Source organism: Lepus europaeus, chromosome 5 (assembly GCF_033115175.1).
Source record: "Lepus europaeus isolate LE1 chromosome 5, mLepTim1.pri, whole genome shotgun sequence".
NCBI lineage: Eukaryota > Metazoa > Chordata > Mammalia > Lagomorpha > Leporidae > Lepus > Lepus europaeus.
In genome coordinates, this window is record NC_084831.1 from 56,398,185 (window position 1) to 56,425,138 (window position 26,954).

Below are 26,954 nucleotides of genomic sequence, written 5' to 3' on the forward strand. Positions count from 1 at the left end.
GTTACATATATAAATTAGGCTACATTTTGGAAAACATTATCTATTTGACATGATAGTAGTGTTCATTTTACAAACACTACTTCACGTGAGTTATCTCATTCCATTTATAAGAACCCTGTGTTATAAATACAATTCTGTTTCCTGTTTAAGAGTTGAGGAAATTGAGACTCCAAGAAATTAAGTAATTTTCCAGAATCATACTCGGATTAGGTGACAGGACTGGGGTTTTTGCCAAAGTGGCCTGACTCTTACAACCCATATTCTAAAACCACATGCTGTGTTGCTTTTCATGCTTTTCCCCTTGCAAATTCTGTTTCTGACTTTTTTTTTTTTTTCTTTTAAACAAGGTGGTTTGCTCTCTCCTGGGAGTCTTACACATCAACCAATGTAAGATAAATAGTATCTAAACATTGTTAAGTACTATGAGGAAAATATAGCTGCAAAATGAGGGAAAGATGGAGTTTAAATGCCCACTTGGCAGGGGTAAAACACGGGTGAAGGGTGCCTTCTGCACTGTTCATGACAAGCCTTTGAACTCTCGTAAATCACAAGCATATAACTGGAGCCGTGTGCGGAAACACATTAGATTACTAATGGATCATCCTGCAGGAACGAACATACACAAGATATAAAAATAAATGAAGTCCTTGTTGACTCCTTTGTCTTTCCTCACGATTCATCATTATTCCATTACTAACAGAACCTCAGGACAGTTGGTTATAATTTGCATCTCTGTGGAATTTCTATTGGGCTATCGGAGTTTTTGTTTTGTTCTTCACTAAGTACCCCTTAACTAAGGACTTCTAGCTCATAGAGCCGGTGAAAAACTGCAGCTGTTGGGCTAGTAGGTAGGATAAAGTTTAACCGAGTGAGCTTCCTTTCTGTCACACACCAGAAGAAGTGCATAACAGTTTGGCATTCTTGGTGTAGAAATGTGGTTGGTAAAGTTTTGTGAGTTTGATTTCCATGGAGGATGTAGCAGCCCTGACCTACCTCCCAGCACTGTCAGCTTTGTCTCACCATGTGTGCCTCCACAGTAATCTGGGATACTTGGAGTACTCTCAGCCAGCTTTGTAGGCTGGGAGACAGGAAACTCCCAGGTTGCCTCATAAGAAATGAGCGTTTCAAATTTGAAGCACGTTTGCAATCTTTGTATTTTAAGGAAAAATAGGTAGGTAGCCTGTTTTCTTTTTCCTCATGTACACTTGGAAGTTAAAGTACATGTGTATGCATACAAGAACGCTTAAATTCCTAAACTAAATATAGACTGGCTGACCTCAGGGTACATACTATACATTAGCCATTGTATGTGCCTGGTATTTAGATAAGCTGAGATAATCCTGCTTGCTACCCACACTTGCACACAAGCCCTATATACACACACATTTTATATGAGGCCCACTCATTCGTTCTGCAATACTCTGCACATACGGATACTTTTAGGTGCAATGTTTATTTTTACATTTGTGTGTCTACACCTGTATAAGCTCTAGAAAATGGATTCTTTATATCCCCAGCAACACCACCACACACAATGTTATTTAAGTCTTGAAAATCCTAGTTGCTGGTAGTTTTTGGTGTTGTTGCTGATGTTATTTTGGCAAAAATTCAAATGAATCCATTTCTTCCTTCCCTTGATTGCCACACTTTGTGTTTGTATCCTTCAGGAAACAAGTGAAGGGCTGGTTGCCAGCAGGACAGGGGAGCCCGGCTGCAGGCAGGCATAGCTGGGGAGAACAAGGAGGGGCAGGGCGGGAAAAGACCTGCACGCTCCCCCTATTGCATCTCCCTTTGCCCCAGCTGCAGCTTTAGCTTCTCACGTGACTGTGATCTGTATGTGTGCACTTGGCTTCTTGCAGTGAAGCAGACCTTTGCAGGCCTGGACTTTGTACTCACAGTCAAAGCTTCATTTAACTAGAAGGGAATAGATTGAGTCTACGTCCTCATGCTAAAGGCCACGAAGAATTCATCGTGAGAAATTAACATTTCACTAAAAACAGAAACAGTAAAGTCCATTATACACATTTCTAATATCTCAGGGCTGAATGGTATTTGGAAATGCTGACAAAAAGGTAGCAGCCAAGATTTCTCCAAATCGCCTTCCTCACCACCTGCCCCAAACTGCACCCTCCATTCAACTGTGCTGCTGCTCCTACTAGAAAATAAAATAAGCTCAAATTAACCCTCTCTGCTGGCAGAATGCATAAACAGAAACTCAGCTAAGAATTTATTAAGCCTGACAAGCAAACTTAAGTCCTTGGTGAAATAAGTACTTTTGGTCTTGAAGTAAAGGGATTAATTGCTGCTATTATCAGGAAGCCCTGAAATGGCAGAATATTCTGAAACCCTGGACTGATGAACTAGCAAGTGGGGTGATCAAAAGTACAAGGTCACCAGGGACTTTTTTGATATGAGAAGACTGGGCAGCGCCCCACCCCCTCCCCGGGCCTGGGAGTGAGATTGCACATGAACTGTAAAGGAGGAGGAGCGGCATCAAGAAATGTGAACCGCTAGAGTATCCGTGATACGAGAATAAACTAAACACCTTTGTAACAGCAAAAAAAAAGAAAAAAAAAAGAAGACTGGGCAGGTAGAGATCACGTTGAAAGAGCTAGTCACGGGCATTTGCACTGGATGTTGCTTTTATTTGCTGAAAAGCATGTGTGGGTTCTTCTACAGAGTCATCAGGAATGGTCACTATCATGTCTGCTAACACCCATGTCTGGCCTACCCTAGCACCAGCCTCTAAGGAAGGTGTGAGCAGTGAGTCCTATGGAAACAAACAGCCGATAGAGAACAGACACGCCTGGGTTCTTCTGTTTGCAATCCGCCCTGTCATCAGATAGGGGATGAGAAGACCTTCCTAAATCCAATTGTGAGTTGGAGAGTGATATTAGATGCAGCTTGGCAAGGGAACACACAGAATAGTTCAGAGAAGGATATAATAAAATTGTTGTGGTTCAGGCAAATATCCTCATTCCTCTGGTTTGGAACCCACGTGGGAAACATTTCTTTCTGTTGTTGTTTCTAGCATGTCTTAACAGCAGGCAATGCCTTTCCTGCCAGCATCCAACATTTGCACCTCATCTAAGCAGTATGTAGGGATGGTGTTGTGGGCTTTTAGAAAAATTGCTAATTGTATATGTATTAAAAACCCCAACCTGAACCTCTGAATCAGCACTTACATGCCTGCATTGCAAAGGCCCCTAAATCTGCCTTGCCTCTGCTCAAATATCTTAAAACTAAAGTCCAAATAGGCATTTTCTTTATTGAGTGACACAAACATATTCTATGCCAGCTCAAACTGAGGACCAGGAGACAGAGGGCTCCTTATCTCTTAAGGTTATCCTATCTTTCAAGGCTTAAGTAGTAGGAGTATTCAAGGCCAGTCTTCAATAGCTGAAGAAATCAAATGCTCATTCCTCAGATGCTTCTTTGCTTATTTTTAAAGGGAATCTCTGTTGTAGAAATTTCCTCTGGATATGGAAACTCTGTGCATTAGGCTCTGTCTTGCATTCACTCATCTTTTTGTGATAGAATTTATACTTACTGAAATCGAGCTCATCTCCTATTAGAATTGTGTATCAGTAATGTCCTGAAATGGAACAGTGTTATATTCCATTGGAAGGGAGAGTCAAGTTAATGTTATTAGAAAAATCAAATGGAAACATTAAGTTTTTTTAAAGTTTTGGAAAAGGTCAATGTGTCTCCAGATTGTCTTCCTGGCAGTTGGATTTAATGTGTTCTTGGCCAGTATGAGGCTAAGGAAGCACTCAGTGGTAGCAGATGTCTGTGTCCTTGCCCGTGTCATCTTTCCATTGCTGAGCTAATTGACGCTTGCTGGCAAGTGGTTGATCGATATGCTTTCAAAGCGGCAAATGCTCTGGTCAGTTGGCCTCTAGCCAGAGGCGAGGTCAAGTTTCGTCCTTTATCTAAGCAGCAAACCTTTTCCTGAGTCCTCCCAGCCTCTGGCCCAGGTCGCGAGGCTGGTTTATGCTGAGGTATTATTTGCGTTGGGTATGGGAAAGATAGTTTGGGCTAAAGTCAAGTTTCAGGTCCGAGGAATCTTCCCAACTTAACTATCCCCAGTTCATCAAGTGGCCCCTTCTTGCGTGGAATGTATCTTTGTTAAACACTCAGCGTTTGTTAAGTTATGCACAGATATTTGTACTTTAAATAAGAGTTCTACATAGTAAAAGTAAAGAGACTGGCTTTGCTTTCCTTTTCCACAGTTGAATGTCTTTCATAGGCCACCAGAGAATTCCTAAGCTCACAAACCCATGGTATTTTTCCCCTAATATCCTACACAAACTTACTTCAGAAGTTGTGAAGTGAAATGTTAGGGATTATTCTATGTGCTGTGGCTCCTACTCTCTTCCTTCCCCATCCTCAGCCTCTCCGTTATTTCTAAGGTCAAGATGAGGTTGAACTTCTTTTTCCTTACAGAGGAGCAGGCTGTAAACTTTCAAGGCTTGAGCACTTGCTTGTTGCAGATTTAAAGGAATCTCAGATTTAAAGGCGCTCAGGGGCTCCTGTTACAGAGTGAAGTGAGAAGTGGGCTGAAGCCTGCCCTTCCCATTGTTTCCTTTGTTGTGATCTGGTTGTTAAGGGTAAAGTGGGGTGAAAAACAGGGCAAGAGCCCATTGAGCCCTTGAGTTGATAACCTTGGCTTTCAGGAGGCTTGGGTGTGTGTTACCAAAACCCTCCCAGAATACCCAATACAAACCGCTCCCCAGGCCAAATCTGTTATAACCTTTAAAGCAAACCTGGGTTTTGCTTCAAGAGGGAAGCTTTTGCTCTCCCTGTGTCCCTGGGCTCAGCCTCCTCCCATTCTCTGGCATGTCAGCACTTGCCTTCTGTTTTTTCCATTGTACTCCTCCCAGCTCAGCACAGAGGCCCCACCTCTCACAGGATCTGGGTATGTGACCCTGAAGCCCAGACAGCCTTGCCCATAAATCTTCCTGGTCCACCTGCAGATCGTCTGTCAGCGGCTGCCCTGCTTCTCTGTTGGATGGGCCATTCCCACACTTCCGTCAGACAACCCTGAAGCCTAGTGGGCTGCTGGAAATTCAGACTGGCCTTGTTCCACCTCGTGTCTCCATCTGTTGTGTCCCATATCCTTGTCTGCCACACCTAAACTCTTCTCTTCTGGGTAGTTTCATGAGGCCCCAATGAATGGTGATGAGAGGCCATATCATGAATACGGTTGTTTTAGTCCATTTTCTACTGCTATGGCAATGTCACAGACTGGATAATTTGTTAACAGTGGAAGCTTATTCAGTTCATAGTTCTGGAGCATGGAGTCCAGAGCATGACACAAGCATTGTGCTGGGTCATAAAAGGGCAGAAGAGCAAGCAAGCATGCCTGAGACAGAGAAACTGAGCCACATTCCTGTTCAGGAACCCACTCCTGTGATAACTAACCCACTCCAGGGATAAAGACACTGATCCATTCATGAGGGCAGAGCCTCACTGACCTAATCACTTGCTAAAAGGTCCCACCTCAAGGGAGTAGACAAATTTAACCCATTAGAGTCAAATTTCAGGTCCGAAGAATCTTCCCAACTTAACCATCCCCAGTTCATCAAGTGGCCCCTTCTTGCTTGGAATGTGTCTGTTAAACACTCAGTGTTAAGACTAAGATTCAGGTTAATATAACTCCATACCACATTGGAGTGTGTGGGTTCAACTCCCAGCTTCGACTTCCTCCCAGGGCAGACCCTGAGAGGCAGCAGTGATGGCTCAAGTAGCTGTGTTCTTTGTGTTCCTAGGTCCTGATTCTAGCCTCGGGTGTTGCCCACATTCATGTAGTAAACCAGCTGATGGAATATCTCTCACTCTCTGTCTCTTAAATAATTATAAATGTATATACACAGGCATACACAAACATATCACACATATTTTTTGAAGTCCAACTTCATCATAACTTCATCATACTGTCATAATGGCAATTAAATTTCAACATGAGGGGCCGGTGCCGTGGCACACTAGGTTAATCCTCCACCTGCGGCACTGCCATCCCATATGGGTGCCAGGTTCTAGTCCTCCTCTTCCAGTCCAGCTCTCTGCTGTGGCCCAGGAAGGCAATGGAGGATGGCCCAAGTACTTGGGCCCTGCACCAGCATGGGAGACCAGGAGGAGGCACCTGGCTCCTGGCTTTGAATCAGTATAGCTCCGGCCATTGCGGCCATTTGGGGAGTGAACCAACGGAAGAAAGACCTTCCTCTCTGTCTGTCTGTCTCTCTCTCTCTCTCTCTCTCTCTGTCTGTAACTCTTATCTGTCAAATAAATAATAAAAATCTTTAAAAAAAAATTTCAACATGAGTTTTGAAGGGGACTATCAAACCAAAGGGCTGACCACTTGCCATCAGAAAAATCTGCATGAGTATTCTTTTACATGACAAGTGTTATGGTATGAATATTTGTGTCTCTTGAAATTCATGTGTTAAAACCCAAGCCCCTAACATGATGGTATTTGGGGATGTGTGAACTTTGGGTTTAAGTGAAGTCATGATGGTAGAACCCGCCATGATGACATTAGTGCTATTGGCAAGAGGAGACAGAAACACCACATTAAAAGAGGAAAAGATAGAGATTATCTCTCTAACGTGAGAGTACAAGAAGGTGGCCATCTGCAAGTTGAGAAAAAGACCATTGGCAAACATTCTGTTGACATGTTGATCTTGGACTTCCCAGCCTACAGAAATGTGAGAAATAAGAATTTGTGTTTTAAGACATCCAGACTATGGTATTTTATTATAGCAGCTGGTGCTGACTGAGACAACAAGTCTTGTTCCAGAGTGGCTGATATTACCTAGTGGCAGATCAAGATAAGGAACTAAACAGACCCTGACATTTCTGATTGTCTTTCTTGAAAGAGATAGAAGCAGTATTCACAAGTTAATTTGCTCTGTTCTAGACTCAGAAGCAGACTTTGCCAGTATGGCAACTATTGGTATATTATGTGGAGGCAAATGCATATACATGGTACTTAACTTTCGGTCTCTAGTCTCCTCTGTGTGCTAAGCCCTGTAGCAAATAAAAATACAATGAGTGCAGTGCTCCAGGGCATGGATACATTCTAATTTAGCTGTTTATTAGCAGAGTGACCTTGAGCAAGTTAATCCATTGGAACCATCATATAGTGATTACCAAGGACTCTTGTGAGGATTAAAAGGCATCAGGTAGGGGCCAGCGCCGTGGCTCACTTGGTTAATCCTTGGCCTGCAGCGCTGGCATCCCATATGGGCACTGGGTTCTAGTCCCGGTTGCTCCTCTTCCAGTCCAGCTCTCTGCTGTGGCCTGGGAAGGCAGTGGAGAATGGCCCAGGTGCTTGGGTGCCTGCACCCACATGGGAGACCAGGAAGAAGCTCCTGGCTCCTAGCTTCGGATCGGCGTAGCTCTAGCCATGGCGGCCATTTGGGGAGTGAACCAACAGAAGGAAGACCTTTCTCTCTGTCTCTCTCTCTCTCACTGTCTAACTCTATCTGTCAAAAAAAAAAAAAAAAAAGGCATCAGGTAAAGTCCCAGTTCACACACGCCCAGCACATAGTCAGCAATCGGTTACGGCTTGTCTTTCTGTTATTGGTTTCTTGTGGAAAACAGGGTCCTGATATGAGAAGAGGTCAATGATGTGGAACAGGATATGAGAGGCATAAATGGTGAGTCTTAGGACATTTTGGAAAAGAAGGGCCTGAGAAATCTTCAAAGAGGCTGAAATTGGGCTGGACTGGAAGAGTGAACAGAACTTGGATCTGGAGAGTTCATGCTTTTCTGCAGTTTGAAGGAGCTCGTAACAGAAAGAGAATTGATTCCGGGTTTAGAAGAAATAGAACGCAGCTTGAGCTTGGACAAACCTCTCAGCACTGATCTTCTTGATTATAAAAATAGGACAGGAGGTGCCTGCTTTGTCCAGCTCCCAGGGTTGTTAGAAGGCACAAATGAGTCAACTCGGGCAAAAATATGTCAGAAATGTTAGAACCTAACACATGAATAAATTCATCATGAGAACTTTAAGTAAAGAAAGAGGATCCCAAAGGCAGGCATTTGTCCTAGTTATTGAGATACCAGCTGGGACACCCGTGTCCTGTGTTTGATCCTGAGCTTCCCATTTCTACCTTAACCCAGCTCTGGCCATTGTGGGCATTTGGAGAGTTAACCAGCTGAAGGGGGAGTTTCTCTCCCTCTCTCCCTCTCTCTCTCTCCTCCTCTGCCTTCTCCCCCCTCCCCAAAATGAATGAATGTGAATCCCTGTGTGTGTGTATGTGTGTGTATCTGCCTGCTTGACTGTCTCCTCTTGCATGAATGAGTGAGGGTTCCAGAAGAATGCAGAGCTTCCCAAGGTTAGAATTATCTACGCTGCAGGACACAGAGCTTCAGATATGTCACCGACCGCTGAAGTACGGTCACGGCCAGTGTGAACACATACATAGGACTACATAGAGACTACTCTTGTTTCTCCAAGTATAGAGAATGTTCTTCGGATTCTTCACCTAGAGTACCTGAACCAATCTGTTAAGTTTCCCAAACAATAACTACAATAACATTAACAGCAACAGTGAAACAATAGGCGCTACCATTACTTGGCACCTTCAGTATATTAAGCACTCTGCTAAATACAGACCTTACCTTACTTCATTCTCAGACATCCTGAAGCAGGTAGTACCATTCTCAATTTAGAGTTAATTAAGTCGGTGCTTAGAGAAATAATTTACCTGATCTCCTTTAGCTAGTAAATGAGGGCATTGGATTTAACTCACATTTATTTGACTCCAAAGCCTAAGCCTTTTGTGCCACTTTGCTATTAATCTTTAAAAAGAAGAAAAACACACACCCCTTCTGCTGCCTTGTACCGGATTTCCCATGTAGAATTACCCAGGAGAATGAGTTAAATGAATAAAATGGTTAGTTGTCATTCAGATAATCCTTCTCCCTTGTAGTTTTACAGTTGGAAAATTTAGACACACAGTAGTTCCCAGTCATGACAGTATGCATTTTCTAGTCCAGAGACTGGGATATATCAGTAAGAATAACCTTTTGTGATTTTTCTGAGTTTTGTTTACTCATTTTTTTTTTTTTAATTTATTTAACAGGTAGAGTTACAGACAGTGAGAAAGAGACAGAGAGAAAGGTCTTCCCTCCGTTGGTTCACTCCCCAAATGGCTGTCACGGCCAACACTGCGCCAATCCGAAGCCAGGAGCCAGGAGCTTCTTCCTGGTCTCCCACGCAGGTGCAGGGGCCCAAGGACTTGGGCCATCCTCTACTGTCCTCCTGGGCCACAGCAGAGAGCTGGACTGGAAGAGGAGCAACCGGGACAGAACCCGGTGCCCATATGGGATGCTGACGCTGCAAGGCGGAGGATTAACCAAGTGAGCCATGGCGCTGGCCTCATTGTTTCATTTGAACATTACGATAAGCCCTGTTATTGGGGTATTATACCTATTTTATTCGTGAGGAGACCAATGCTAAGGAACTTCCCCAAATTCCCAACCAATAAGTGGGAGAACTTTGTGTCTGGAATACTACAACTATTACTAATAAAAAGAATAGCAAAGATATAGGGAATTTCTTCTGTAGACAGTTTGTAATATGAAACGCTGAGATTGTTTTCTTTAAAAAAAAAAAAGATTTATTTATTTATTAGAAAGGCAGAGTTACAGAGAGACAGAGGCAGAGAGACAAAGAGAGGTCTTCCATATTCTGGTTTACTCCCCAGATGGCTGTGACAGTTGGAGCTGGGATCCAAAGCCAGGAGCCAGGAGCTTCCACCAGGTCTCCAACATAGGTGCAGGGGGCCCAAGGATTTAGGCCATTTTCTACTGCTTTCCCAGGCCAAAGCAGAGAGCTGGATCAGAATTAGAGCCGCCGGGACCCAAACTGGCGCCCTTACGGGATGCCGGCACTATAGCCAGCAACTTTACCCACTAAGCCGTAGTGCCGGCCCCCTGAGATTGTTTTCTACTTGAAGAACTCTGGAATGCAACGGTGTGATGTTGGTCAAAGATGCTTAATATTTGTGCTTGGCTTAGCCTTAGAATTATTTCTATGTCATATCCATTTAACTCTGCAACTTGCTGGAAACAAAATGGAAGGTTTACTCTTGAGTAACAAGGCTGGAGTTGAAGGAAAGAAGGATCAGCTATTAAATTCTTCTCGTGACACAAAGGTTTTTGAATGTCAAATGTTAAACTCTTCTACATTCAATAGGAATTTTGCTATGAATCTTCTGTCCCCTAGGGTACATGTCCTGTCTGTGCCTGTCAGCCTCATTGTTATGTATTTTAAATAAAGCTTTCCCTAACATTAAAACTCCTTCCGGCCCTTCCTTTTGGGAAGCAGACATAAATAAAGTGTGTACTGTGCCTTTGCATTTTTGTTGCCTTTTACCTTTTTCTTTCCATGTGCCCACCCCACCCCCAACCTTCAGAAGTCGGAAGCTACGGCAAAAAGAGCTTTTAAAAAGGGGGACTCTGGGGAAGTATGCAAATGACAGAAATGTCTATGGGAAAATTAAGGGAAAGGAAATTCAGCGAGAAAGAAATGCCTTGATGTTGTGATGAAACGTTGTCACTGGAGATGATGACAAATTAGAATCCGTTCCCATGGGGACCACACGCTACCTACTGATCATTTGACCCATGGCTGGATGTTGGCTAGCCTAAGAATTGACCCAAAAGATGACAAGATGGTTTTCGTCCCTTTGTCTCATCAGCATTCAGGAACCCCTTAGGGGATGAAGGGGGAAGGATGAAGAGGGATAAAAGATGAAAGCTGAGCTGTGGAGAGAAAAATGTTTTTAATTACGCTGAGGGGGATTGTGGGTCCACCTGTAGCTTTTGGTTGAGGATGGCCTTTGTTTTCTCCTGTCTGCAGAGATTGTGGTGGGAACCAGACCCATGGTGTGTCTGACCTCTTGGAAACTGCCACGTTAGTTAGCCAGGCTGCTTCGGTTTAACTCCTACACACAGGATTTTACTTCTCTATAGATTCTCTGTACTCTGAGAACTTCAGTTCAGCTTGTGTGCTCCAAGAGATGGTTTTGAGAAGGCAGAAATTGTCCCATGGTGGATGAGGTGAGGTTTCCACAGTGAGTCACCCTCATGCTCCCCCGAGTCTTCTGTTTCTTTGCTTGGAAAACGGGAATTCCATCCATTTCCTCTTTTCCTCCTGTGATGACTGATTAGTTAATTAAGGTGAAAATCCTGAGGAAAACACTAAATTCTGACATTCATCTCCTGAAGAGAAAGGAACAATACATCTACTCTGTTCTCTTTCCAAGCCAGGAACAGGGCCGGCGCTGTGGCTCAACAGACTAATCCTCCGCCTTGCAGAGCTGGCACACCGGGTTCTAGTCCCGGTTGGGGCACCGGATTCTGTCCCAGTTTCCCCTCTTCCAGGCCAGCTCTCTGCTGTGGCCCGGGAAGGCTAGTGGAGGATGGCCCAAGTGCTTGGGCCCTGCACCCGCATGGGAGACCAGGAGAAGCACCTGGCTCCTAGCTTCGGATCAGCGAGATGTGCCGGCCACAGCAGCCATTGGAGGGTGAACCAACGGCAAAAAGGAAGACATTTCTCTCTGTCTCTCTCTCTCTCACTATCCACTATGCCTGTCCAAAAAAAAAAAAAAAAAAAACTAGGAACAGACTATCCTTGAGTTACCAGAAAGTGTAATTTGATGTAACTTATGTGATAGGAGTCAGGAATCAGCTAGCCACTGTTTTGGCCTGGGAGGGTAGGGGTGGGTGATAACACCTGGTTTCGAATTTGGTCTCATCTCTTCATCTGGGGGTAGAATTCAACAGTTCTAAACTTCCCTCAGAGTACTGGGTTTTCATAGGAAGTATGAGGAATTCTAAATGAAATCATAGCATTTTTTAGAAATCTCACTCTCGGCCGGCGCCGTGGCACAGTAGGCTAATCCTCCGCCTTGCGGTGCCGGCACACCAGGTTCTAGTCCCGGTCGGGGCACCGATCCTGTCCCGGTTGCCCCTCTTCCAGGCCAGCTCTCTGCTGTGGCCAGGGAGTGCAGTGGAGGATGGCCCAAGTGCTTGGGTCCTGCACCCGCATGGGAGACCAGGAGAAGCACCTGGCTCCTGCCATCGGATCAGCGTGGTGCGCCGGCCGCAGCGCACCTACCGCAGCGGCCATTGGAGGGTGAACCAACGGCAAAAAGGAAAACCTTTCTCTCTGTCTCCCTCTACTATCCACTCTGCCTGTCAAAAATTAAAAAAAAAAAAAAAAAAAAAAAAAAAAAAGAAATCTCACTCTCATTATAAAGTAATAAGACTTTGCATGGCTTAGTGTATCCTGCCAGGAATTTCACAGCATTTGTTAAAGTGGATTGAATAGAAGTATGAGGAGAGGACTAATCTGTGCATATGATCAGCCTTGCCTGGAAGCTTGGGCTCTGAAGTTAGGCTCAGGGGGTTGGATTCCCTGCTCTTCCACTTACCAGCACCATGACCTAGAGCAAGTTATTTAACCTTCAGTGTCCACTTTTAGAAAATGGAAGCATAAACTTTATATGGTTATTCAAATGATAATCTTGATATGTACATGCAAGACGTTTAGAACAGTTACTTGCACAAAATTCCTGTTCAAGTAGGAACTATATGCAAATGTTGGCAATTATTTTTAAGAGGCACGGTAGGGCATCACTACATGAAATATTGGGGAATCGAGGGCGGCGCCGTGGCTTAACAGGTTAATCCTCCGCCTTGCGGCGCCGGCACTCCAGGTTCTAGTCCCGGTTGGGGCGCTGGATTCTATCCCGGTTGCCCCTCTTCCAGGCCAGCTCTCTGCTATGGCTCGGGAAGGCAGTGGAGGATGGCCCAAGTGCTTGGGCCCTGCACCCGCATGGGAGACCAGGAGAAGCACCTGGCTCCTGGCTTCGGATCAGCGAGATGCGCCGGCCGCAGCAGCCATTGGAGGGTGAACCAACGGCAAAAAGGAAGACCTTTCTCTCTGTCTCTCTCTCTCACTATCCACTCTGCCTGTCAAAAAAAAAAAAAAAAGAAAAAAAGAAATATTGGGGAATCTCTGACTTAGTGGTGGAGAGAACATGCGTTGGAGACATTTTGTTCAGTGTCATGGGTGCCTGAAATCTGCACACAAGGTTCCATCTCTGCTGCTGAAGACTGTAGCTTGAGGCTGAGCTTAACCAGGAAACCAAAGGCAGACATTCTCTGTCCCACCTCCCCCAGTGCCCCTCTCCCATCAGCCAGTCACTACCCACCCCAAAGAACTATCAGTACCACAGCCAGTCCAACGCTGAGCACTCTGCCTTGTCTGATGATGTTCACTGGACAGTCCAACCTCTGTGATTTGTTATGTTTTAATTTTTTTTTTATTAAACTTTTATTTAATGAATATAAATTTCCAAAGTATAGCTTATGGGTTACAATGGCTTCTCCCCTCCCACAACCTCCCTCCCGCCCGCAACCCTCCCCCCTCCCGCTCCCTTTCCCCTTCCATTCATGTAAAGATTCATTTTCAATTCTCTTTGTATACAGAAGATCAATTTAGTATATATTAGGTAAAGATTTCAACATTTTGCCCATATAGCAATATCAAGTGAAAAAACTACCATTGGATTACTAATTATAGCATTAAATAGCAATGTACAGCACATTAAAGACAGAGATCCTACATAATTTTTTTTTCAAAATAATTAATTTTCTATGCCATTTCCATTTTAACACCAGGTTGTTGTTTTTTTTTTTTTCATTTCCAATTCTCTTTATATACAGAAGATCACTTCAGTATATAATTAGTAAAGACCTCATCAGTCTGCGCCCACACAGAAACGCAAAGTATAAAAATACTGTTTCAGTACCAGTCATAGCATCACTTGGCTTTAGACGACACATTAGGGACAGATCCCGCATGGGGTGTAAGTACACAGTGACTCCTGTTGCTGACTTAACAATTTGACACTCCTGTTCATGGCGTCAGTAATCTCCCTAGGCTCTAGTCATGAGTTGCCAGGGCTATGGAAGCCTTTAGAGTTCGCTGACTTTGGTCTTATTCCGATAGGGTCATAGTCAAAGTGGAGGTTCTCTCCTCCCTTCGGAGAAGGGTACCTCCTTCTTTGATGGCCCCGTTCTTTCCACTGGGATCTCACTCACAGAGATCCTTCATTTAGGTCTTTTTTTTTTTTTTCCATGATATCTTGGCTTTCCATGCCTGCTATACTCTCATGGGCTCTTCAGCCAGATCTGAATGCCTTGAGGGCTGATTCTGAGGCCAGAGTGTTGTTTAGGACATCTGCCATCCTATGAGTCTGCTGTGTATCCCACTTCCCATGTTGGATCTTTCTCTCCCTTTTTGATTCTATCAGTTAGTATTAGCAGATACTTGTCTTGTTTGTGTGATCTCTTTGACTCTTAGACCTATCAGAGCTATCAATTGTGAGCTGAAATTGATCACTTGGACTAGTGCGATGGCATTGGTACATGCCATCTTGAATTTTTTCAAATATTTAAATTTTGCAGCTTCTCTTTTGGTTTGGTTTGTCTGAGGTATCATAGCTAAACAGGTGAATATACAATTTTTATAGACAACACAGTCCTGAGTTTGAATAAGTGAATTACTTTTTCACTTATTTTTTTGGCTTTGGGCTTATCGCTTGGCTCTTTTAATATAAAAAAAGAATGGATGTTTTGTGCTGGGTCTTAGTCCACCCGAACGAGGATGGACTGGGTCCGAAGAAAGGTAAGTGTGCCGCTCGCCCGTTCCCCAGCCTCCCGACCCCGGAGACAGTCAGACAAAGCAAGGAGTCAAGTCAAGCAAGCAAGAACTCAGTTTATTGCACGTGTAGCAAAGCCTTTTAAAGCACAAGACTGCAGGATTACTGGGCAGGGCATAAGGACCAACCAGTTATTTAAAAGGTCATTTTACGGGGTGACTTTTTACAGGACCAGCCATATGTCTGTGCACTCATCATCAGTTGTCACTTCCCCTGATGCTGCGAGGCCAATCAGATTTGGTGGTAAATGACTTTGGGTACCGCCCACTTTACTTCCTTTGGGCACCATCTTTGAATTGCCACGTGTGCCTAATTTCCCTGCAGGCACCATCTTTGAATTGCCTCCTGTGCCTAATTTCCCCACGTTTGGCACAGCAATGAGAACACCACTTGGGACTTCCATATCCCTTGCAAGAATGACTGGGTTTGAGTCCCATCTCAGCTCCAAATTCCAGCTTCCTGCTAATGTGGATCCTGGGTGGCAGCAGGTGATGGCTCAAGTACTCTCCCTCCCCTTCTCCTCCCTCCTCCTTCCCCTTCCCTCTCTTCTTCTCCCTTCCCCCACTTCCTCTTCCTTCCTCCCCCTTTCCCCTCTTCTCTCCTGCTCCCCCTTTCCCCCCTTCTCCCTCCTTCCCTGCCATTCAAATACATAAAACAAATAATACTACTACATGGTAGTTACTTCTATATGGTGTAGAACACTGCCGGTGCCACAGCTCAATAGGCTAATCCTCCGCCTGCGGCGCCAGCACACAGGGTTCTAGTCCCTGTCAGGGTGCTGGATTCTGTCCCGGTTGCCCCTCTTCCAGGCCAGCTCTCTGCTGTGGCCCGGGAGTGCAGTGGAGGATGGCCCAAGTCCTTGAGCCCTGCACCCACATAGGAGACCAGGAGAAGCACCTGGCTCCTGGCTTCATCAGCGCAGTGCGCCAGCCGCAGCACCCTGGCCACAGCGGCCACTTGGGGGGTGAACCAAGGGAAGAAAGACCTTTCTGTCTGTCTCTCTCTCTCTCACTGTCCACTCTGCCTGTCAAAAAAAAAAAAAATCTTTTGAAGAACACTGAAATCTCTTTGTACTAGATTTGTAGATCACAGAACAAGCTTGTTATTTTTGGTGAATAGAGGTAGAGCCTGGATTTGGGCAGCTTTGTTTAGCTTAACTTCAGTATGCCTGTCCTGGGATGGAGTTCAGCCTGTCCTGGACATTCCAGTTACCTGCAGCTTCATAACAAACCACCCTGCTTAGTGTAGAAACAACTATTTCCGTATGCTTTTGGATGGTCACGAATTTGGATCAGGCCCAGCAAGGATGACTTTTTTCTGCACTATGATGTCTGGGGCTCCGGACGGGAAGGCTTCAGGAGCTGGCATTATCTGGAAGCTTCTTGACTTCTGCCTGGATCTTGAGCTGGGATGACTTGACATGCCTAGTCAGGGCTGCCAACCAAACCCTTACCATGGCCTCTCCATGTGTCTTAGACATGTTATAGCTTAGGAGTTGGGAAATACCAAGAGGGACAGGTAGAAATAGCATGACCTTCTGTGGCCTCGCCTTGGAAGTTAAATAATCTCATTTTCGCTGTACTCTGTTGGTAGGAGCAATCATAAGCCCACACAGATTCAAGCAGTAGGGATTGGGGAAATGTGGACTCTACCTCTCAATAAGGAGAAAGGGTGAGGAATGTGTAGCAACATTTTATAATACTACTACATTGGGATTATGGGTCTGCCGGGGACATGTTAGGGCTCCTGTCTTCAGATCATATAGCCCCTTCTGCAAATAATTAACTCTGTGATTGTGTAATGAACATAGCCTTAAACAATTTGTAGACAAATGAATTTCATATAATTAAGTAATATCACAAGATATTCTTTCTTAAATTTTTTAAATGTACGGATCATCTTTGTATAGCTCACATTCTATGTATAAACAGGCAGTAAATAAAAATACTTGACTAGATATGACCTTAACTCATAATTCTCCAAGTATATAGAACAGACCCTTGGGTATTCCTCGTTTTTTTAATTTATTCATTTGAAAGGCAGAGTTACAGAGAGAAAGAATGACAGGCAGAGAAAGAGAGATCTTCCATCTCCTGGCTCACTCCCTAACTGGCTGCAGTGACTGGCACCGGCCCAGGCTAAAGCCAGGAGCCAGAATCTTTCTACGAGTCTCCCACTTGGGTGGCAGGGGCCCAGGAACTTGGGCCATCCTCTACTGCTTTCCCAGGTGCATTATCAAGGAGCTGGATGGGAAGTGAAGTAGCCAGTACTTGAACTGGTGCCCATATGGGATGCTGGTGCTCCAGGCTGCAACTAAACCCCTTGCAACACAGCTCTGGCCCCTTATTTTCATACTAAAGGGAATTTGTAAAAATGTTATTTGGAAATTTAGTTCTTTCAAGTATACTTTATCTTCAGCCTGCTATAGAACATTTGTTCCCAAGTGATAGACTATTCTCTTAATACTTGTGAAAAACTAATATTTATATTATCAGAAGTCAGAACCTAGAAAGAAAAAAATGAACTTGGTTGTTGATGCAGTTCCAGAAATACATATTGTTGTATATTTTCAAAATAAGTAAGTCTGTGTTTTTAGAGGTTAAAGAGGTTGTTAGACCAAAAGGCAAGGTTGGTGACTCTCAGAAGTGAATTCTCTTATTTTTTAACATCTATTAATTCATTAGATTTTTTTTTTTTCTGTGTGCTCCCAATGCTAGGCAATGTACTAGAATCTGAAAGACATGGAGTTGAGCAAAACATGTATAATAACTGCCCTCACATAGCATGCTATCTAGTGAGAGAATCAGATATCAAACAGAGTATAATGTGTGTTGTAAGAAGAGTTTGCAGGGCAGAATAAGCATATACATTAGGTTTTTAAGTTGAACTTATTTTTCTCTCAACTGCCCGTTGAATGCAAAGTCTAAGAAAAGAGGATTATTATATTAGTACATACTGCTGTTCCAAAACCGTGTTGGTGTGTCTACTGATCATAAGCAATAGTCCTATCCCTGTTATTTGGACAGCATTTAAAATACTGCTGTTGTGCAGAGGGTTGGGATGCTGACACTGATATCCCAAATTAGAGTGCCAATTCAAGTTCCAGTTCCTCCACTTCCTATCCAGTACCCTACAAATGTGCCTGGGAAGGCAATGGAAGATGGCCAAGGTACTTGGGCCCCCGTCACCCACATGAAAACCCAGATGGAGTTCCAGATTCCTGGCTTCATCCTGGCTTGTCGCAGATGTTGTGGCTGTTTAGGGAGTAAATCCATGGATGGAAGATTCTCCCTCCCTCTCTCTTTTTCTCTATAACTGCCTTTCAAATAAATAAAAAAATCTTAATAAAATAAAATACTATTAGCATGTATAATGACCTCTTTTATATTAGTTTAGGAGGGAAAAAAAAAAAACAAGATAGAAGGTTGTAAATGTTGACATTTTGTAAATTTTTTACCCCTATTAGGTACCATTTTGAATGAGTGGAGAATCAGAACAATTTAGAAACTTTTGGGTTGAATTACAAATTGAGATAATCATCTTTGATTTCTCTCTAAATCAAGGTATCTGATTTGGGAGATTATTGACATTTGTGGCTGGATAATTCTTGGTTCTGGGGAGTTGTCCTATATACTGTAGAATGTTTGTCCTTGTCCTCTACTTGTCAACTTGTTAGCGTTTTCTTTTTTCTTTTTTAAGATTTATTTATTTATTTATTTATTTGAAAGTCAGAGTTACAGAGAGAGGTAGAGACAGAGAGAGGTCTTCCATCTGCTGGTTCACTCCCCCAGATGGCCACAATGGCCAGAGCTGCGCTGATCCGAAGCCAGGAGCCAGGAGCTTCTTCTGGGTTTCCTACGTGGGTGCAGGGGCCCAAAGACTTGGGCCATCTCTACTGCTATCCCAGGCCATAGCAGAGAGCTGGATCGGAAGTAGAACAGCCGGGACTCAAACCAGTGCCCATATGGGATGCTGGCACTTCAGGCCAAGGCATTAACCCGCTGTGCCACAGCGCCAGCGCCAGCATTTTCTTCCAAGTCGTGACAACCAAAATTATTTTTAAAGATTCAGTTATTTATTTGAAAACCAGAGTTACAGAGAAAGGAGAGGCAGAGAGAGGATCTTCCACCTGGTGGTTCATTCCCCAAGTGACCACAACAGCCAGTGCTGGACCAGGCCAAAGCCAGGAGCTTCATTTGAGTCTCCTATATGGGTGGCAGGAGAACAAACACCAGGGCCATCTTGCACTGCTTTCCCAGGTGCATTAGTAGGAAGCTGGACTGACAGTGGAGCAGCTGGGACTTGAACCAGTGCCCATATGGGATGCTGGCATCACAGACAGCCGCTTAACCCACTTCACCACACTGCTGGTCCCATGCTTGACTCCAACTAAGGAAACTAACAAAGCCCTAGCTCAGATGTTTGAGTTGTAGTTACACTTGTTCATTTTTGAGACACAAAATTCCTCCTTTGAAAATGATAAAATTAATTTGAACAACCCACTCTGAAACGTTCTACTGTTCTGTTAAGTCTGGAAATTTTTCTAAAGTTTACTGTTTGGGCAATTTTTAGGAAGACTGAGGACCGGGGTTATGTAAGACTCCGAAAACCCCATAATATCTCTGGAATAAAATCAAGCCTGAAAATAACAAATGAACATACCCTGATTTAACGCCACATTCTCAGCCTGTGAACACTGGCGTTGTATGTGACGCATGACCCAAAGGAGACGATTAGTTCTCCTCTAGTGTGCTGATAATAAATAGCTCTACAAACCCAATTAGCTATAATTCTATCCGTCATTTCATTTGGCTAACATCTTGTTTAAGGGGAAGAAAAACAACACTGTTTTCCTTGGGGATCTGTAATTAAGCTGTGGCATTTGATGGGAACAATGGATGGGAAGGCACTACGCTTTGCCAGTTTGCTTTTATTATTCGCATCTGAAAGTAAATCATGATGAAGTGTTCTGTTCAAGGCTGTTAAGAAAGACATTTGTCCATCTTAAAGGTGTAACAGACTAAACACAAGTATACCCCTAGCTGCTCCTTTTGTTTTATGTGGACGTCTGCATGTACACCTCTGGGAATTACCGTTCACGTGGAAGTCTGCACATGGTGTGCTTGGGTTGTGTGGCAGAGGTACTGAATATTGCTTCCTGCCTTGTATTTCCTCTTCCCTGAAAAGCAGTTTGAATCCAGAACCACAAATAATAGACAATGTACCCCCCCCCTTTTTTTTTGTCATGTTGTTGCTCTGGACTTGGCAACGCTCACTGTCATACTGACAACAATAATATCAATAGTCTTTGTTTGCCTTTCTCCAGAGAGGCATTTTATAGGTAGCAATTATTCTATGTGAATTCAAACCCATGAGAACTTCATAATATGTCATCATCTGTTGTTATGAGACAGAAGATATTATTTTATTGATGTCTCAGTTTCCTTCTGTGTGTTCTGAACATTTTGCAGCATTTGTCTCAATGCACACACTGGAATAAGATGTGGGTGGATGTTGTTTGTTTTCTCTGAAGTTTAATATGTGCAGCTTGTGACACAAATTAATTAGTGAAAAGTACAGTAGGCTGTTGTCTTGGATTTTGATTTATTTTTCTCACTGTTGTCCCACAGCTAGCCAAAAAAATCCGAGAGAAGTTCAACCGTTACTTGGATGTGGTCAATCGGAACAAACAAGTTGTAGAAGCATCCTATACGGCTCACCTAACCTCTCCCCTAACTGCAATTCAAGACTGCTGCACTATTCCACCTTCCATGATGGAGTAAGACTTTGACATTTTCTGTTGTTGCTATTGAAACCAGAATCGAATTGCTTATGCATTCTGTTTTGTATTCAAAATATTATGTGTGTGTGTTACAAAGTGGATCATTTATTTCCTTATTTAAGAATAATATCATTAAGATAATCCCTTTATCTTTCCATAAACAAGTGATTTTTAAAGAAATTCTAAAGAAGTTCTATGGCCAGAAAGTATCTGGACCTTCCTAACTCAACTTTTTGTCATGCTGGGATTCAAGTTCAGTAGTGTCAGCTACTGTCTGAGAACAGAGGCTACGAAATCTGGAAAACACAAACATTTTGTCATTGACTCAACTGCTAAGCCATGAATAAGATAGTCTCCCTGACTCTGGTAACTTGCTTAATTTAAGGCATGTTTGTATCCTTGAAAGAGTAACCCACAAAATCCCACTTCTTACTTTAAAAGATACTGTCTTTAAAACTTCTAAGGGCATTGTGGCTACATGTGATATTGAAATAGAATGAGTTTCTGCATGGTTCAGAATATTATTTATTGGCCTAGTGATTTTATATCTGAAGAAGGGCCCTGTGTGGCTAGAAGTTGTGGTGGAAAGAAAACATTTAGAGGTACAGAGAACTTAACAGTGATTTACTCTCTAATCAAGTTGTTTAGTGTTTATTTTTATATTCAGTTTTTCATCAGCGTGATAATAAGCGTTACCATACCAACTTTCTAGAACTATCTACAGTAAGTAAAAGATGTTAATCGTCTTTAAAAATTATATAAGCATAGCTGTTAGTGTATAATATTATTTCTGTTCTGCATAATAAGTGCTCATGCAGCTAGGCAAGGGATGGATACAACTTAGTGTTTCGGTGGTTAAATGATGCTTTAATGGTGAAATCAAGCTTGTACTTTGTATGGATTCTCGGTGGGTTTTTAGATTACCGAACAACACTCAGGTCATCTTCTTTCTCTACGTGTGTAATGGTTAACATGAGCCTCTCTCTGGGTTACCCCCTCGTGGCTTGAAGAAGCTCCTATTGGTTGTTCTCTAAACTAAGTGGAAAGCACATGCAATTTGGAGTGATGCTGGCTAGGAATTCTACCTTTGATATTTAATGTCTTTGAGCCAACCTATCTTTAATTTCCAGAATGGGAATAATATAATTAATACTTCACACGGTATTATAACTATACAGTGAAATAAAATGTGAAAATATTTTGCAAACTATAATGCTTTGAACAGATATTAGCCATAATCTTTTTAAGAAAAGTACTTGTCTAATTTCATTTTATTTGAAAAGCAGGGAGAGATTCAGAGATCATCCATTTGCTAGTTTACCAGCCAAATGCCCACAACAACCAGGGCTGGACCAGGTTGAAGCCAGGAGCCTAGAATTCAGTCCAGGTCTCCTGGTGGGTGGTAGTGACCCATGTACTTAAGCCATCATCTGCTGCCTCTCAGGATGCAAAATAGCAAGAAGCTAGTATCAGAAGTGGAGCCAGAACTCAATCCTTGGCACGATGATGCAGGATGTGGGCATCCTAAGTGACATCCTAACCACTATGCCAGTGCCCACCCCTAGAAATAAAATTTATATGCTTTCCTGTTAGAGTGAGCATTTGAATTTCTGTTATTTTAGGTTTTATCACCAGAGGTATCTTTTTTTGTAGTTTAGGCACAAGTAATTTTTAATGCATTTGACAAACCTGTCATTTATCTATAAATAAGTGTACAGGTGGGTTTAGAACCCCCCAAAAGGAGCATTTTCATGACAGGGGGAAAAGACAGTACAGTAATGAGGAGTTCCTAGTGGAGGAATAGTTATTACCTGCATCTGGTACCATCTGGCACCTATAATGCACAGGATAGCACCCTAAAAACAGAATTGCCCGTTAGGGTTAGGGTTAGGGTTAGGGTTAGGGTTAGGGTTAGGGTTAGGGTCCCAAAGTGTCAGTCATGCTGAAGTTGAAAAACCCTTGGTTGGAAGAATAGGGATCTTCATAAACTCTGAAATAGAGCTAGTGCCTTGGGGAGGGAGGGATGAATGGAGGGAAAGAGAGAGAGAAACTGAGAAACTTGAATTAGCTGACTTCTGCTAGTACTTCTACCCCGTTTCTTGCCCACTTATAAACCTATTACTCTTTCAAGGAGTGCTCAACAATTTCCCCGTAGCTTCCTATCACCTCTTTTGTTTTCTTCTCCTGGTTTCCCTTTACCCCTGGAAGAATTCACTGCTCTCTTACCTTTGTTCCCATGGTAATATCCATATACCTCTACATAGTGCAGAAATTAATGTATGACACCTTGTTATTGGTGAGTCTGCCTCCCCTGCTGTTCTGGGCAGGTATTACGCCTCATCATTTTACTCCTAGCGCCTGGCAGTTATGTTTAATTCATATTTGTTGGAATCTGAACAGCTTAGAATATAGGGATGAGTAAGGGGATGTCTACTTTCAAGGAATGTGTACATTGTTAAGGGATGTGCTGGCAAATGCTGAACATAATTAATGGGGCCAAGTGTGCCACAGCCACGAGGTGTTGTGCTTCCTCAAAGCAGAGAACTCTCCAAGGTGGGAGGATTCTGGGAACTTTAGAAATTATCTTTTTTTCTTAATTTAAATTCCATTTTTACCGAGTATTATCTGATTGGGCTATTTATAGATGTATCACAAGAAGCTAAGAGAAGCATGTAAATAAAGTTTTTGTAGTACCTTAGGATGGGGGGGAAAAGTAAATTTCTCACAATAAAGGATTGCTTAGGGAAATTATATCCCATCCATATACATGACCTGACAAGATGCAGCCACGATTCAGAAGCTGACCTGTGAAGATGGCATGTGCATACATTTGACATTTGGGAGGACTTGCATCAAAACGCTTTAGTATGAGTCCTGGTGCTGTAACGTAGCAAGTTAGATCACTACTTGAGGTGCTGGTTCAAGTCCTGGCTGCTCCACTTCTGGCCCAGCTCCATGCTAATGTGCCTGAGAAAGCAGCAGAAGATGGCCCAAGTGCTTGGGCCCTTGCCACCCACGTGAGAGCCATATGAAGCTCCTGGCTTTCGCCTGGCCCAACCCTGGCCATTGTAGCCATTTGGCAAGTGAACCAATAGATAGAAGATTTCTCTCTCTCTCTCTCTCTCTCTCTGTCTCTGTCTCTGTCTCTCAGCCTCTCCCTCTGTCTCTATAACTCTACACTTCAAAAAAATAATAATAAATGTTTTTAAAAAAAACATTTTAGGTAAATTCCTGTATGAATATGCTAAGCTAGGGGTTCAGGTCTGGCTTGCTGGCTATCTCATTTGGCAAAACTTTGGTAATCTACTTCTTAGGTCATAAACATATAATGTAGTCTCTGACCTCCAAGAATCTCTTATGTAGTCCAGCCTGACATCCCAGAGACAACCATACACAGAGGGAAGTAAATCGGCATGAAGGAATGTTCCTGCTTAGGAGTTTTGGTCTCTACTGAATGGTGATGTAATCATATGTCCTCAAAGGGAGACTGACAGGAACAAGAACTGCCATTTAGAGTGAATCAGAAATCAGAAAACCAGGGCTGGTCTGAGGATAAAGCTGAATGATGATCCAACAGACACCTGCTGGTGACACGTTCAAGGGGTCTCTGACAACTGCTGTTTTCAGAAGGAAGTCTCCTGGGCTGAGCCTCCTTGGCTATGAACGGAGCTCCTTTCCAGAGAAATGTGTATATGAATTTTTGGAGTGAACTTGAGCTGATGCTTTTCTAGCCCTTGGCCGAACATGTGCGATTTGTACATTACAAGAGCCCCTAGGCTTTTTAATGGACACTCAGAAATGGAAAGAGTGAGTGTATTGTTGGGCTAAGCCAGGGTATGGCTCTTTAGCTAGAAGACTTTGTTCCAGCCCCTCATAAAACACTTTTATCTGCATATTATTACTCTTCTTGTTCATTTTTTCCTGTATTGCAATCCCTCCAAAAATGTTTTCATTTTGAATCTCTGGGAGTTGACTTTGGAGTTAACTCAGGAAGTAAGAATCTTTGGTTTTGCTAAGCAGTTTAAAGATATTAATAAGAGGGGCAGGCACGGTGGCATAGTGGGTAAAGATTCCGCCTACAGTGCCAGCATCCCATATGGGCACTGGTTCAAGTCCCGGCTGCTCCACTTCTGATCCAGCTCTCTGCTATGGCCTGAGTAAGCAGCAGAAGATGGCCCCTGCATCCACATGGGAGACCGAGAAGAAACTCCTGGCTCCTGGCTTTGGATGGGTTCAGCTCCAGCCATTGGGGCCATTTTGGGAATGAACCAGCAGATGAAAGACCTTTCTTTATCTCTGCCTCTACCTCTGTAACTCTGCCTTTCAAATAAATAAATAAATCTTTTTAAAAAGATATTAATAACAATATTTTTCATATTAGGCAGATTTGGCTTTGAATCATACCTCCTCGATTCAAAATTGACCTTGGCAGTCATTGAAATTTCTGCATCTCAGCTTCCTCATCGAAGGTTATTAAATAGTAGTACCTACATCACAGAGTTGTTGTAGGGGAAATATTTTTACACTGTCTTTAGACAAATATTTTAGTTGACAAATATGTGTTTATTTCAACATTATCCTCTGGATAGCAACAGCATAAAAATTTCTTTCTAAAATACAACTAAACAAAACTATTTTAAATGAAAATTTTGAAGTGAATATGAGGAATTTTGAAGGTGATAGGATATGGTAATGGCTGACGTTTATGAAAAGCTGATTCAAGATTATTGATGAAGTCTTTTTACACTGTAAGAATCTGCCATTCTGCATGTGGGCTCTATCTGGCTGTATGCACAGGTGTTAATAGTCCTTCAGAAGTGTGTCAGCAATTGGCCAGAGATCACATAAGGGATCTGCAGGCATAGTCCTTGATCTTACCCGTTCAAAAGTCATTGGGACCCTAGAAATATATATATATATTTTTAAACTCATCACTCTCTCAGTGGGACAGCAGCTGTTTGTTACTAATATTTTAAGTGACTGTGGCCTATTGCTCATGCTTTTTCTCAATGTGTTAAAGATTAATTAGATGTAGGACAGTGTTTCTCTAAGTACTTTGATCAATAGTTAATTGTTACTTTGTTTTAGGGCTGCAGATAGCAAAGTTCCTAAGTAGGAGTTTTTATTTTCACTGACTTAAAGTCCATGTTTGATTTTCCTCACCAAGGCTTCACAGTACTCATTTTAAAAAATAAAGTGCCCAGTTTTGAAGAGAGAGGGGCATTAAAAGTTTTAGCTGGCGCCGCGGCTCACTAGGCTAATCCTCCGCCTTGTGGCGCTGGCACACCGGGTTCTAGTGCCAGTCGGGGCACCGGATTCTATCCCGGTTGCCCCTCTTCCAGGCCAGCTCTCTGCTATGGCCAGGGAGTGCAGTGGAGGATGGCCCAAGTCCTTGGGCCCTGCACCCCATGGGAGACCAGGAGAAGCACCTGGCTCCTGGCTTTGGATCAGCGCGGTGCGCTGGCCGCAGCGCGCCAACCGCGGCGGCCATTGGAGGGTGAACCAATGGCAAAGGAAGACCTTTCTCTCTGTCTCTCTCACTGTCCACTCTGCCTGTCAAAAATAAAAAAAAAAAATAAAATTTTAAAAAAAGAAAGTCATTTTATAAAAAAAAAAAAGTTCTACACAATACACCCTGATGACACCAGAGAGAACCTGCAAGGTGGCAGAAAATTGAGTTTTCAGATGAGTTTGATACTCCCTCTGCAACCAGTTAGCTCTTAAAATTCTTATTCAGGAGCCTTGGAAGTTAATTATTTTGCACAGGGGCCTGCATAGTGATTAGACACTCTGTCAATGTTTGTTGAAGGAATTACCTGCAGAACCATCGATGTCTAAGTTGGGTAAAAAATAGTTTAAGATAAACTCATTTTCAATGGTGACACTTAACATGGCTTTGAGAGTAGGTTCATTTATTCAGATAATTCAATTAACAGCTCCCTTTTTGTTGTGTGGGGTTAAGTGCCAAGGGTGCAGGAGATTCTTTAGCTCTCCCATAAAGCTTGCACAAACACAGAATTATGTCCACGCACTGTGGCATGCATGTGCTTTTGGTTTTGGTTTTTTGGTTTGCTTTGGTTTGGCCCTTGTTCTATTTGACCCCACAGATCTTTGAAATAAAATTTTCAAATTTATGTCTTTTTTTTTTTTTTTTTTTTGACAGAGTGGACAGTGAGAGAGAGAGAGAGACAGAGAGAAAGGTCTTCCTTTTTTCCATTGGTTCACCCCCCAGTGGCCGCTGTGGCCGGCGCACCGCACTGATCCGAAGCCAGGAACTCCTATGCGGGTGCAGGGCCCAGGTGCAGGGCCCAAGGACTTGGGCCATCCTCCACTGCACTCCCGGGTCACAGCAGAGAGCTGGACTGGAAGAGGAGCAACCGGGACAGAATCCAGCGCCCCGACCGGGTCTAGAACCCGGTGTGCTGGCA

At 43.2% G+C, this 26,954-nt stretch overlaps 1 protein-coding gene across 1 annotated transcript in view; it reads left to right on the forward strand.

The window, feature by feature from the left end:
* The window catches only part of CACHD1 (cache domain containing 1), a 241,146-nt gene that overhangs the window by 106,028 nt on the left and 108,164 nt on the right, over positions 1-26,954 (forward strand). The window contains exon 3 of the mRNA XM_062191475.1: positions 20,375-20,523. Within this exon, the coding sequence (XP_062047459.1) occupies positions 20,375-20,523 (149 nt within the window). The remainder of the gene's footprint in view (positions 1-20,374; positions 20,524-26,954) is intronic.